We start from the raw sequence: 12,140 nt of genomic DNA, 5'->3' as shown, positions 1-12,140 counted from the left end.
TCTCCCAGTTTAGATAACCACTTTGAACTAGTTTTTAAAAAATCCTTCTGATCCCTTTAATGGGACTTGCTAGCTGAGAAACCACATTTCTTATCCCTGAGCTTAACTACTCACTCTAGAATGCTGCAGCAACTTGGTTTATGAAACTTTACCTAGCCTTAAGTGAAAAAAACCCAGGCATATTACCTAAAGTTATTAAAAAAATATTCAAGATTATTTATTTATCTGGGAGAAGAAATTCCTAAGGCAGAATAAACTTCACAGAAAACTCATTCACTCCTAACTTTCACAAGACCTTTTTTGCTGGGCAAAAAGACTTTTCTGGGACATGGTGTAATCACAGATTATTCTGACAGCAGCACTGGTCTTAACTTGTGTTAGTAATTCTCAACAAACAACATAAGCTTGCTGTTTTTTCCCAAGGGATCTGAGCAGAGATTTAACTAACTTCAAAGAGTTCCTAAGAGGATATTTTTCTTTTAAGGAAGGATACCCTCTCAACTTATAGACCTTTTTTTCCCCTGTAACCTATATTCCCTTAGCTTCAAATTATTCCCTTTCTACATTTTTTCTTCTCCATTTTGTACTGAGTTGTCAGATTTGATGCTAAAATATCATAATCAGTCAATAAAAAATGAGATCTTCTTTGCTTGACTTTGGGCTCATGTGCATTCAGAAGACTAAAAAATGTCAGGACAAACCCTGCATCAGTAAACTAATACTCTCATGATTTCAATGCCTGTGATGTCAAAGAACCTCTGTGAATTATCATTGTCTGCAATACCATTACAACAATCTATGATTAATAAAGATGAGTTGACAGTAAACTGAAGCCTTACTTAATATTTTTACCTGAATTCAAACAAACCGCATGGGCCTGATAAGCATAGCCTGCCAACAGTGTTTTAAGAATGGACCCTTCCAGTCAAATAAGACAAATTTGTTTCATCAATTTGCTATGCTCTTTGTCTTCTACCTAATATAAAGAATAAAGACACAGACACAAAATTTCTATTGCATTAGGAAAAGCCAGGGGAAATAAAACAAAAGTTCCTCCACAAAACACTGTCATTAAATTGATTTCATTGGGACAACTTGCAAGAGTCTTTTGACGAGGAGCTGGTCTTTCTCCTGCTCCCCACAGTATTAATTACTGCTGAAAAACAGTACATGGAGATGTACTGCCTACCACAGACATACCTAATTCATAGAAACCAGCATTTGGGCAAAAGTGTGACCTGCTGGCCTGTATTTTTCATTAGTTGCAGGATGAACATGGGGAGGCTTTATATCATGTTCTGTCCACATTTTCTGTATGAAAACACAGTAAATTTTGTAACCTTTTATCCTAAGCATGCTTCTGAGTACTTGTCAGAGGTATGCTATTAACGCTATAGTGCTGACCCAGTACTGGATATTTCCATTAAAGTTGATGAAATTTTGTGAAAGTAGTGTCTGAATGACTTTTTAAGAAAAGATGTTGCATGCAATTGCTCCTATTATACGCAAGATCAAGTCAGTATTACTATCTTGGCTGGATGTTCCTATTTGAAATAAATATTTTACATCATCTCTGTCTTTGACATCTTTACAGGTTAGATGAATTGCAGACACTTCTCCTACAGAAAAACAAGTTGACTTATCTTCCACGAGCTCTTGTCAATATGCCAAAACTCAGTTTGCTAGTTGTCAGTGGGGATGACCTGGTTGAGATACCCACAGCCATCTGTGAGTCAACCAGAGGTTTAAAGTAAGTAAAAGCGAGAAAGAAAAGAAAATATTCTTAAGACGAGAAGGTAAGATACACCCAGAAGAAATGCTTTCAGCAGCATGTTTCTACAAATTCTGACCCAATTTATATCAGAGTGGTAAAGGAGGCACTAAAAAGATTGAAAATTACAGAGGACCTGCAGTTTCATGACTTTCATCTACCAGTTACCCACATTGTGCATCTCTGTGTCTAAAGAGCTATTCCTGGGTACACTGGCTCCTAGCAGCTCTAACTCTGGAGCTGCAAAACCATGCATCAGAGTGGGACCAGTAGCCTGGAATCTAGCTGCTGATAAGTGACAAAAGCATCTTGCTGGGAGAGGGAGATATGGCTAGGAAAATGTTAGATAAGGTCACATGGGTTTAGTAGTTCCTTGCTGTAAAATACCATCTTATTGGTGCATGCAGGATAGGACTAAAAGACCTAAATTGTAGTCTGCAGTTGCATTTCTGCAGGAAATGTTTATGTTTTTGATTATGGAACCGTTTCTGACTGTATACTGGATCTGGCTCAGAGTGGAGTTAGCTGTGTATGGAATTACCTTTCCTCTCTTAGAGCTATTCCCTGCACTGGTAGCTAGAAAGGTGCTGATAACAAACACATCAGTGTTTTTAGCAGTTGCTGAACAGTGGTGGCACATCACAAGTCTGTCTCTCCAACTGTCCCCTAAGGAAGCACTGTAGGCTGAAGGTGAGCTGGAGGCTGGGAGGGGACACAGCCAGGACAGCTGGGGACACCAGCCAGAACAGTTGACTCCAATTGGCCAGTGGGATGTTTCATACCACATGGTGTCATGCTCAGCATATAAAGCTGAAGGAAAGGAGAGGGGTGGTGGATCATGTGTTGTTGAAGTTTTTGTCTTCCAAAGAAACCAGCTAGATATACTGAGTCTCTGCTTCCCAGGAAGTGGCTAGACATTACCTATTGAAAAGTAGAGAGTTATTTTTTTTTATTTGCTTTCCTTTTCTTCTATGCATTGGTTTTATTTTTCTCATTAAGCTTATCTACAAATTTTTTATTTGCTATTCTCCCTTTATTTGCTATTCTGCCTAGTTGAAGAGAGGGGCAGAGAGAGGTGTTTGGTGAGTACCTGGGCCAAACTAGTCAGCTGATCACAAATTTACAGCAATTCATTAGAATTTTAGAAAGCCATACAATTTGTTGGAACATGTGTTCTTCTGAAAGCAATAACTTTGTTTTTTTTTCCTTCTTGGAGTAAAAATCAGAGATTTTCAGAATGATATGCACTTATTTGCACATGATATAAGTTGTTTATGTAACCACTTAGTTTTTCACATGCAAAGTGTACCTTTACAATATTTTCAATTACAAAGTAATGCATGTCCTGTCATGTATTGTAAAAGACGAGGAATGCAATAACCAAGAAATGGAGCCGCATATTGCAGCTAAAAGATTCTGGCAAAATTCCAGATTGCTAGGCAATATTGTTAGGATTAAATTCATATTGTTCATTAATAGATGGGGAAACTACAGTGTAGTCAGTCAGAACCTCCGTAATAAAGAACTAAACCTGTTATTACAAAGAATGATTTATGTAGATAGATGGAAAAAAGATAAATCTGATTGTTTTTATACGGAAAGTGGATTGCAGAGAAAGTTCCATTTGAAATCTGTATTTCTATAGTAGATGTATCCTAACTATGCCATAGTGCAAAATTGAGGTAATGTTTTTTACATTTCTGCTTCTGGCTCTGGTAGCAATTTCTAAACTGTCATTCATGATGGCCAGTGACGTTCAGCTGCCTGTACATACATTTGTGTGTTAATCTCTGTCTAGATTTGTAAGTCTCAAGGACAGTCCGGTTGAAACAATTGTATGTGAAGACACCGAAGAAATTATAGAAAATGAACGTGAACGTGAGCAAGTTGAGAAAGAGTTTATGAAGGCATACATTGAAGACCTAAGGGAAAGGGGTATGTGTAAATATGCAGTAAGCTTTCTGCAAATGCAGACATATATTGTGACCGTTCATTTTTAAGAGGACAAGCAATGCACCCTTAAACTCTAGTGGTCTTTTACAGTATTAATAATGTGAATGTAAATGCAGACATATATTGTGACAATTCATTTTAAGAGGACAAGCAATACACCCTTAAACTCCAGTTGTCTTTTATGGTATTAAATGAGACTAATAGTGAAATGCCAAATCTGCTTTTCTAAAAGTTTGGACCTTAATTAAGACCCTTGATATTGAACAAATGTATACAAAATTAATTGCATCAGTATATTCCTTAACCTCAACTGATTTATGGTGTACACAAAGAATATTCTCATTCACTAGATTTACTTACTTCTCTTGGGATTAATATTAGTGATTTTGAATTCCTTAAGAAGTGCTTCTTCTCCTCATAAAGGATAGTATATATGAAAGCCTCATTGTATTGGTAGAATATTATTTGACAATATTATCTACTTCAAGATACTATCTATTTAACCACTGTACAATTATAGTAAAATACCTGCTTTTATCTTTATTACATCTGATATGTAAAGTTGCATCTGCAACTGTACATATTTCTTCATGTTGCTGTTCTGTTTTATATTTACCATCATTGAGAAATCCTTGTTCTCTTGAGCATTCTTTAATAAGATTTGTTAGGGAAAAAGGGGAAAGTTTCCTGTGATACAGACTTCCCCATAGGCTCATTTTAATTCCATTAATAGTTTGTGTGTAGAAAGGACTTTTTGTGGAATGAATCTTACAGTAGATTTTCATTCCTTGCATTTAATTTAAGTGGTCTGTATAGTGATCCTACAAAACCTGTTAAAAGAGAAATATAAAGAAAAGGTGTGACTTCATAATACTTTTCATGTTCTCATTCCAGACTTCTGTTCCTTAACTTCTAGAAGTTATGCATATGAATATTCATTCTGTCTATTTCTAAATTGAAGTCTGCTATAAAAGTGCTGGATTCTGATAACAGTAACAACATGGTTAAAATGGAGAGAAGAAAAAAATGGAGGAAAAAACTTTGGTCATAATTTGGCTTTAGAGGCAGCCATAAAATATGTAGTGATGGAGTTGTATCTACAGTCTTAGGAAACGTGGAGATATGACAGGCTGCCTGAAACCTGCCTTGACCCTCTTGAGCACAGGCCAGGTTTATGTTCTTCTGGGGCGAAGAAGCTCAGGGATACCGTTTTCTTCCTTCCTAGACAGAACTTACTTCCCTGCTTTTTATGAAGAGTTTGGATCATTAATAACTTTTGTATTTCCTGCTTCAGAACTTTTGTGCTATAGATAATGCCAACAGCTCTTCTGAAAAACAGACTGTAGAAGGAATATCTTCCATAAAATATGAACCAGCACAGAGATCATTTGTAGAGTACCTCTGAAACAAGACCAAACCCAGCTGTTTCTAGCTAAGGACTTCATTTATTTGTGCTGGATTACATAGCTGAAGTCTGATATTTATTTCTTTTTTCTCTTTTTGCAGAGTCTACTCCTTCCTACACTACAAAAGTAATGCTCAGTCTCCAGCTCTGAAGATTAAAAATCCCTAGATCTCTACTGAATATCTGAATAACTCTTTTTATCCATCTGAACAGTAAACACATGAAAATATAGATGGCCAGAATGACATCAAAATCATATTGAATTATTTACTTGTTTCTGTAGTCTTTTCAAGTAACTACAGATAAAACTAGGAGCAGTAGAACCTTCATAAGATGCTGTTTCACATTTTAAGTCAACATGTTTGTTTTCAACTTTCCCACAACAGCCACTAATTTGCATGTAGACCTGCTGAAAGTAAATATTCACTATAATTAAGTATACACAGGCATAGCTGAAAAGTGAAGACATTGTATCTTGTAGCTGAAACAGTGAAACACAAAATGTGATCTTAGGAAGAGATTTGTTTTTATAAAAGGGGATAGACTGATTTAGAAAATGAATGTGATCTATTGTTTTCTTAAGACCAAATACACATTTAAGTATTTTAATATTCAAATGAGAACACACCCTTGGTTTGCATTTATATTCTGTTCTGCAAGAAAGTTGTTCTTGGAATTTTCAGTTTAGATAAGTTTCAACAACTTTACATACAGAAACTGTAGCACTTCTCTTTTTATTCAAGCATATTAAGTTCTAACCTGTTTGCAAATTCAAGTACCAATGTGATTGAAATTTCTGTGGTAAGCAGTCTTATAGTATAGTAGTGTACTAAGTAAGATTTTAAGGCACTAAGCAGTGTAAGCTAATACTATCAGCAAAATGATGATACAGGTCTTGTGTTAATGGTTTCAGATCACAGGATTTTGTGGACATTTGTTGGAATTTTCCAAGTAGTGTAAGAATGAGTTTGCTGGTAAAACATTATTTTGCTTGCTATTTAATTATGTGTTTATATACAATTATTTAAGTGTATATAGAGTAGAGTTTCAGAAACCTAGTTTTACATGTATTTTGTTTAATAAAGCAAACTTTTTAATCTAAAAACTTGTGACTTTGAGAATGGAGACTCAAATTAGACTTAAATTATAGATTTTAAATGGTCCTAAATTTATGAGTGCAGTTAGGTGAGACAATATTTACATCTTTGTTTTTTGTTATGGGTGATCTATTTTCAGTTTTGTGCAGTAGAATGTCACTTAAGTAGCTATATTTAAAACACAAAGCAATGAAGGGTATGCTCCTCAGGCTTCCATTTAGAAAAAGAACTTCAGATGTTTTCTTTTCAACATTCTAGCATTCAATCTTTTAAAAGAAAAAAAATTTAATTAGTGGGTGTGTTATTTCCACTTACAGTCTTCTGCAGTTATATTACTATCAAAATGTAACCCACTCAAAATGGTCTCTAGGTGTTAATGCAGATTTTTAGCAAGTTCTGATCCAGGGGTAAGTTTAAAAAACTTAGAAAAATTGGCATTGATCTGAAGCAGAATAATAGAACACATTTTTTTATTATTATTAAGAAATTGAAATAGGAAAAAATAGTGCCAAAATGGTCTCAGAGAAATTAGGCTATGTGAAAATATCTTACCAAACTTTCTTTTATTGAAATTATAAATTTACTTCATTAACTATTGATATTGATGTAATAAACTTCTGTAAGACATCTGTTCTGATATTGGTTGAAATTCTATTTCTAGAATTCTCTTATAGTCTAATATGATCCACTGAAAATTATAGGAAAGCAAATCACAAAGGCTGTGTTTATAGAATGGAGATGCAACTACAAAACACTAGGGATGCAAACACAGTTAACAAAACAAAAGTGCCAGTGCAAATTCTACCATCAGCAGTATTGGATAAATAACAGAAACTACATTAATAGAGAAGTCATATTAGTCCTTAGCATTGCTGCTAATCGTATTCAAAAATTTTTTGCTGTTCACAGATAAGAGTGCTAAAAATAATTTGGAGGCAGAAACAAAAAATTAGCATTAATAAAATCCACACATTTTTAAGTTCATTGAACAGCATTGTTCACAAGTCCATTTGCTTGTCAATATTTACAAATGCAAGATCACTGTCTAGAAGCAGGGTTTTCTAATGAAGCAGGCAAACATAAGGCAGAAGACTAAAACTTGAATTCACATATCTGAGCTAGAAACAAAAGGTCTGTTTTTCCATAAAAGTAACCATGGGATTACTTAAAAACCACAAATTCTCAATCACCAGCAATCTTTAAGTTCAGGTTAACACGTTCCTAAAAATAAAAAAACTGTAACAATTAAGTCATGGAAAATGCAAACACAGGGGTTCCAAATAGTATTCTCCAACTTGACTTTAGACACCTTTCAATCCAATTATGATGGAATCACATATTGATTTGAATTGGAAGGGACATTCCAATTGACATGGTAGGCTCTAGGTCCTGTTTTGTGGAAGATTTAATAGAATCATAGATGGCTTGGGTTGGAAAAGACCTTGTAGGTCACCTAGTTCCACTTCTCCCTGCCATGGGTAGTGACAATTTCCACTTGACCTGGTTACTTAAAGCTCTACCCAACCTGGCACTGGACACTTTCATGGATGGGCATCCACAATTTCTCTGTTCCAGTGACTGATCACATTCTGAGTAAAGAATTTCTTCTAATGTTTAATTTAATTCTAATATAAATTTTAAAATGGGTCCTCATTTGACCTAAAACCATCAGATTGCATAAAAAATAGCTTTCCCTCTTTTTTTAAGTCCTGTTAAGGTAGTGTAAATTTGCGATAAGATCTCACCAAAGTCTTCTGTTCTCCAGGCTGCACAAACCCAGCTGTCTCAGCCTGTCATCATAGAAGATGACCCTTTGCTTGTGTTTATGGCTCTCCCAACAGGTCCACATCTTTGTTGTGCTGAAAATCCCAGAGCACTCCATGTAGGGTCTCACAAGGACAGGGCAGAGGGAGAAAATCACCTCCTCCAACTTGTTGGACATTATGGTTTTGATGCAGCTCAAGACACAGATGTTTTTTCTAGGCAGAGTTCACACTATTTACTCATGTCCAGCATTTCATTCACAACAACTCCCAAGTCATCATCAGGATTGCTCTCAACAACTTCTCCTTCTGTGCTCACATCTGGGATTACCCTGACCCAGGTGTGCAGCATTCACATTCTCTGAAAAAATTCCTTCGCCTAGGATTTTTCTTCTGGGAAGCTCAGAGGCCTCAGAGAAAAAGGAAAACAATTTTTATCTCATTTGCTTCTCCTGTGTGGAATGTGTTTGGAGATTGTTTAGCCAAAGGTGATTGCCTCATTGGACTCTGGTGTGAGTTGTTTTGACTCATTGGCCAATTATGTCCAAGCTGTGTTGAGACTCTGGAAAGAGTCACAAGTTTTCATTATTATCTTTTTAGCATTCCGTAAGTATCTTTTCTGTATTCTTTAGTATAGTATAATATAGTATTTTTTAGTATAATATAGTATTATAAGGTAACAAATTAGCCTTCTAGAAGAGAACATGGAGTCAGATGCATCATGCCTGCCTTCATCGGCCTTCCCTGCAAATACAATGCAGGTGCATCACCTTGCACTTGGCCCTGTTGAATCTCATGAGGTTCTTATTGGCACACTTCTCAGGATTGTCCTGGTCCTTCTGGATGGTGTCTCATTCTTCAGGTGTGTCAACAATTCCACTCAGCTTTGTTTCATCTGCAAACTTGCTGAGGGAGAACTTGACCTCGCTGTTTGTGTAATTGAGACAGATATTGAAGAGCACAGAGCCCGGAGGAACATTGCTAGTCATCAGCTCCACCCAGACACTGACTTCAACTCCCTGGATGTGTCTGTCCAGCAAATTCTTACCTACCAAGCAGTCCACCCTTCAAATCCATGTCCAATTAGAAGACAATTGGTCTTCATTTTGGAGTTAAGGATGTTGTGTGGAACAGTGTCAAAAGTCATACAGAAGTCTAGATAGGTGACATTGATCAGCCTTTGCCTGTCAACCATTGCAGTTGCTCATCACAAAAGGCCACCAATTTGGTCAGGCCAAATTTGCCCTTAGTGTTGTGGTTATAGAAAAAAAGGGATGCAGTTTCTGGGACTGTTTAATTCCATATCTCCCACATTACTGTGGGGCCTTGGTTCAGATGGGGCCAGAAGTAGAAGGGTTATCATCTTAACTTCAGGTAGCGGGTGTGGAGTGTGGAGGGTCAGCCCAGCTCATCCAACTCCTCTCTGCTACCTGCAGTCCCTGTGCTGGCTGCCTCAGATCACTTCCTTGTCTTTTATGTGCCTTAAAATATTTTCTTGGATGATTTGCCTCATGATCTTCCCAGTCACAGAAGTGAGACTCCCCAGTCATAGAAGTATGACTCCCTAGTCTGCAGTTCTCTGTGTCTTCTTTTCTCCCCTTTTTAAAAATAGGAGTGATTTTTCCTTTTTTCCAAGTATTGGAGATTTCACCTGGTCACTACGACTCTTCAAATAGGATGGAGAAGCGCTTGCCAACAGCATCACCACTCAGGACCCCAGATGCATGTCATCAGGTCCTGTAAACTTGTGATTATTCAGCTTCAAGTGATCTCAAGCCTGCTTTTCATTGACAGTAGGAGAGAACTCACTCCCCCATCCCACCTAGATGGGGAATCTGGGGACTTAAGAGACATAGGATGTCTGGTGGTGGGAGAAGTTTGAAGCAAAGAGCTTTTTGAGTATTACATCCTTCTCCAGATTTCCCTTCTCATATACCAGAGACGGGAGTACACTCTCCTTGGAATTTATTTTCTGACCTACATCCATATAGCCCTTTATGAGCTGGAGATCTCTTCACTTTTTGGGAGAATCCTTCCCTAATTCCTTGCTGATGATTTATGGGTATTTCCTTGCTGTTTCCTGGAAGTGCTGTTGTTTCCTTGTTCTTCTCTGACACTTGGAAATATCATACTTTGCTGAGTATGGTTTAAAGCTCTGCCAAGAAGTCCAGCCAGTTTCCTTCCTAGAACATGCTCATCTCAGGCAGTCAGGTGAGCCGCATTGACTGTCAGCTGTTTTTCGAGGGTGCATCCCAGATCATAGAAGCCAAAACCCCAAGCATGGCACCAGCCATGCAGTCAACCATTCTCTTGACCCATTCATCTTTCCAGGTCCCCAGTCTCCAGCTAGGGGTGTAGAGGAGAACACTAGCCATGATTCTGATCCCTTCAACATCTTTCTGAAGGATGTGAAGCCCCTTTTCATACTTTGCAAACTCCTTGTTGCAACCTAATTTGGCCTGTGTGGAAAAGTAGGAGTGCATGGTAGTCCTCTGGTTTTACCAGGTGTGGCAGCCTCTTTGTGACCTTGGGAATGTGAGCCCCCAGTAGACAGCAAGTAGACAGCAGATGGCAAATGGGTACTTCAGCAACTCTCAGTGAGAAGTCAGCAATTACTAACAATGTTCATGCTTTTTTGGTGTCACTTTCTGCACAGATTAGCACCTGCTTCATAATGGATGGGAGGAGGTTGGGAAATAAGGGTTTTTCTCCTGATTTTGAGACCTCAATTGAACTGGTCCTCATAAATAGAACTGTAACTCAGCATAACTCCAGTTCTGTACTTCTAGAGTAACTATTATACATTGAGCAATTCAGGAAGAGTCTCCTCTCTTTTCAATAGCTGAATCTGCTACTTGGGCTGATTCCAGCTGTGACTACATTCTCTACTGCAGCTTGCTCTCTTCTTCACTTCACTGGTCCATTAACAGCTCTGGTACTGCTCAGTGTAAATAGGCCATTTGCATGGTGTTTTCATTATCTGCTGGCTGTCATTAATATGAAAGGATCATTACTGTCTCTTGCTACTCCCTGGAACTTTCTGTTTTCTTGGCAGCTGCAACATAACTACTCAAGGTTCAGCAAAATCTTAGTAAAGATGCTTTTTGTATCTAAAATGCAATTGTGTCTTAAACATATTGCCTTGGCTATGTTCAGAGTTTCTATTTTTCATTAATACTTCTAATCTTTTCCTAAAATCAACAGTGACATTTATAAAATAATTAAATTAGCTGTCAAATCCTGGTGAATAGATCTATAAAGAAGAATATAATCTTAGAGAACTGAAAATCAGTTTTAGTCTATACAAGAGCAATATTTGAGTTCAAATTTACATATACAACATTGCATTTTTTTTCATTTGTTACATATGTTCAGACAATTTGTAGCACAGTCACCCTTTGAGCCTGTGTATTAGGTAATGACATAAAATAATTCATTTGCAAAAACCAATTTCTTATACTGTAGGGCTCTAAATTAATAAAATATTATTCAGTGTTTCATTCTTATTCAATGTTTGTTGATTTCAATAATATATTTCAATAATATATTCAATAATAATATTTCACCTGTGGAATCTAAACAACTTTTTGTCAAGATAAATATTTGCAAGTAAGTTGATCCCAGGTCTGTGGTGCTGCCCTGGCCCCAGAGAAGTATGCCAGGTCATCTGTTTGCTCTGAGGGCATTCAGAGAAGGTGAGTTCAGTGGTCACATACTGGCCACTTCAGGAACTACTACTGGCAACACTTGATAAAAACAGGCAACTCAAGGAGATTAAGCTGTTATTTAAAAAAAGAAAAGAAAAAAATTAAGTATGGTTTTGTTTTTACATTTTAAAGAGGTCTGTATTGCCAGCTTTACTTTGTCTATAGCTAAGGAAGCTGTCTGTTAAAGAACACGTTGGCATATCATGGTACCTCATGATTCAGGAATGAAAGTATAAAGAAAGCAATAGTATTTTAATTGCATTAAAGTGATCTTTGATGACACCTTGATATGGATAAAAAATATATATCTGCTTTTATGCTATAAGTACACTTTGTATATATTAGATAGTCTTCCTATAGAAAAGTTTCTGCTCAGAAGATGTCCCATGGTTCCTTTCCCCCTTTGGACTAGCTGAAGAATATATTTTATTAAGCCAAAATACT

At 36.9% G+C, this 12,140-nt stretch overlaps 1 protein-coding gene across 1 annotated transcript in view; it reads left to right on the top strand.

Moving 5' to 3' along the window:
* LRRC2 (leucine rich repeat containing 2) overlaps nt 1-5,381 on the top strand; it is a 66,275-nt gene extending 60,894 nt beyond the window's left edge. Inside the window, exons 6-8 of the mRNA XM_066569612.1 lie at nt 1,595-1,750; nt 3,570-3,706; nt 5,231-5,381. Of these exons, the coding sequence (XP_066425709.1) occupies nt 1,595-1,750; nt 3,570-3,706; nt 5,231-5,280 (343 nt within the window). The 3' untranslated portion in view covers nt 5,281-5,381. The remainder of the gene's footprint in view (nt 1-1,594; nt 1,751-3,569; nt 3,707-5,230) is intronic.
* Nucleotides 5,382-12,140: the final 6,759 nt, after the last annotated feature.

Source organism: Molothrus aeneus, chromosome Z, assembly GCF_037042795.1.
Source record: "Molothrus aeneus isolate 106 chromosome Z, BPBGC_Maene_1.0, whole genome shotgun sequence".
Classification (NCBI taxonomy): Eukaryota; Metazoa; Chordata; class Aves; order Passeriformes; family Icteridae; genus Molothrus; species Molothrus aeneus.
This window is presented reverse-complemented; position numbering and strand designations above follow the sequence as displayed.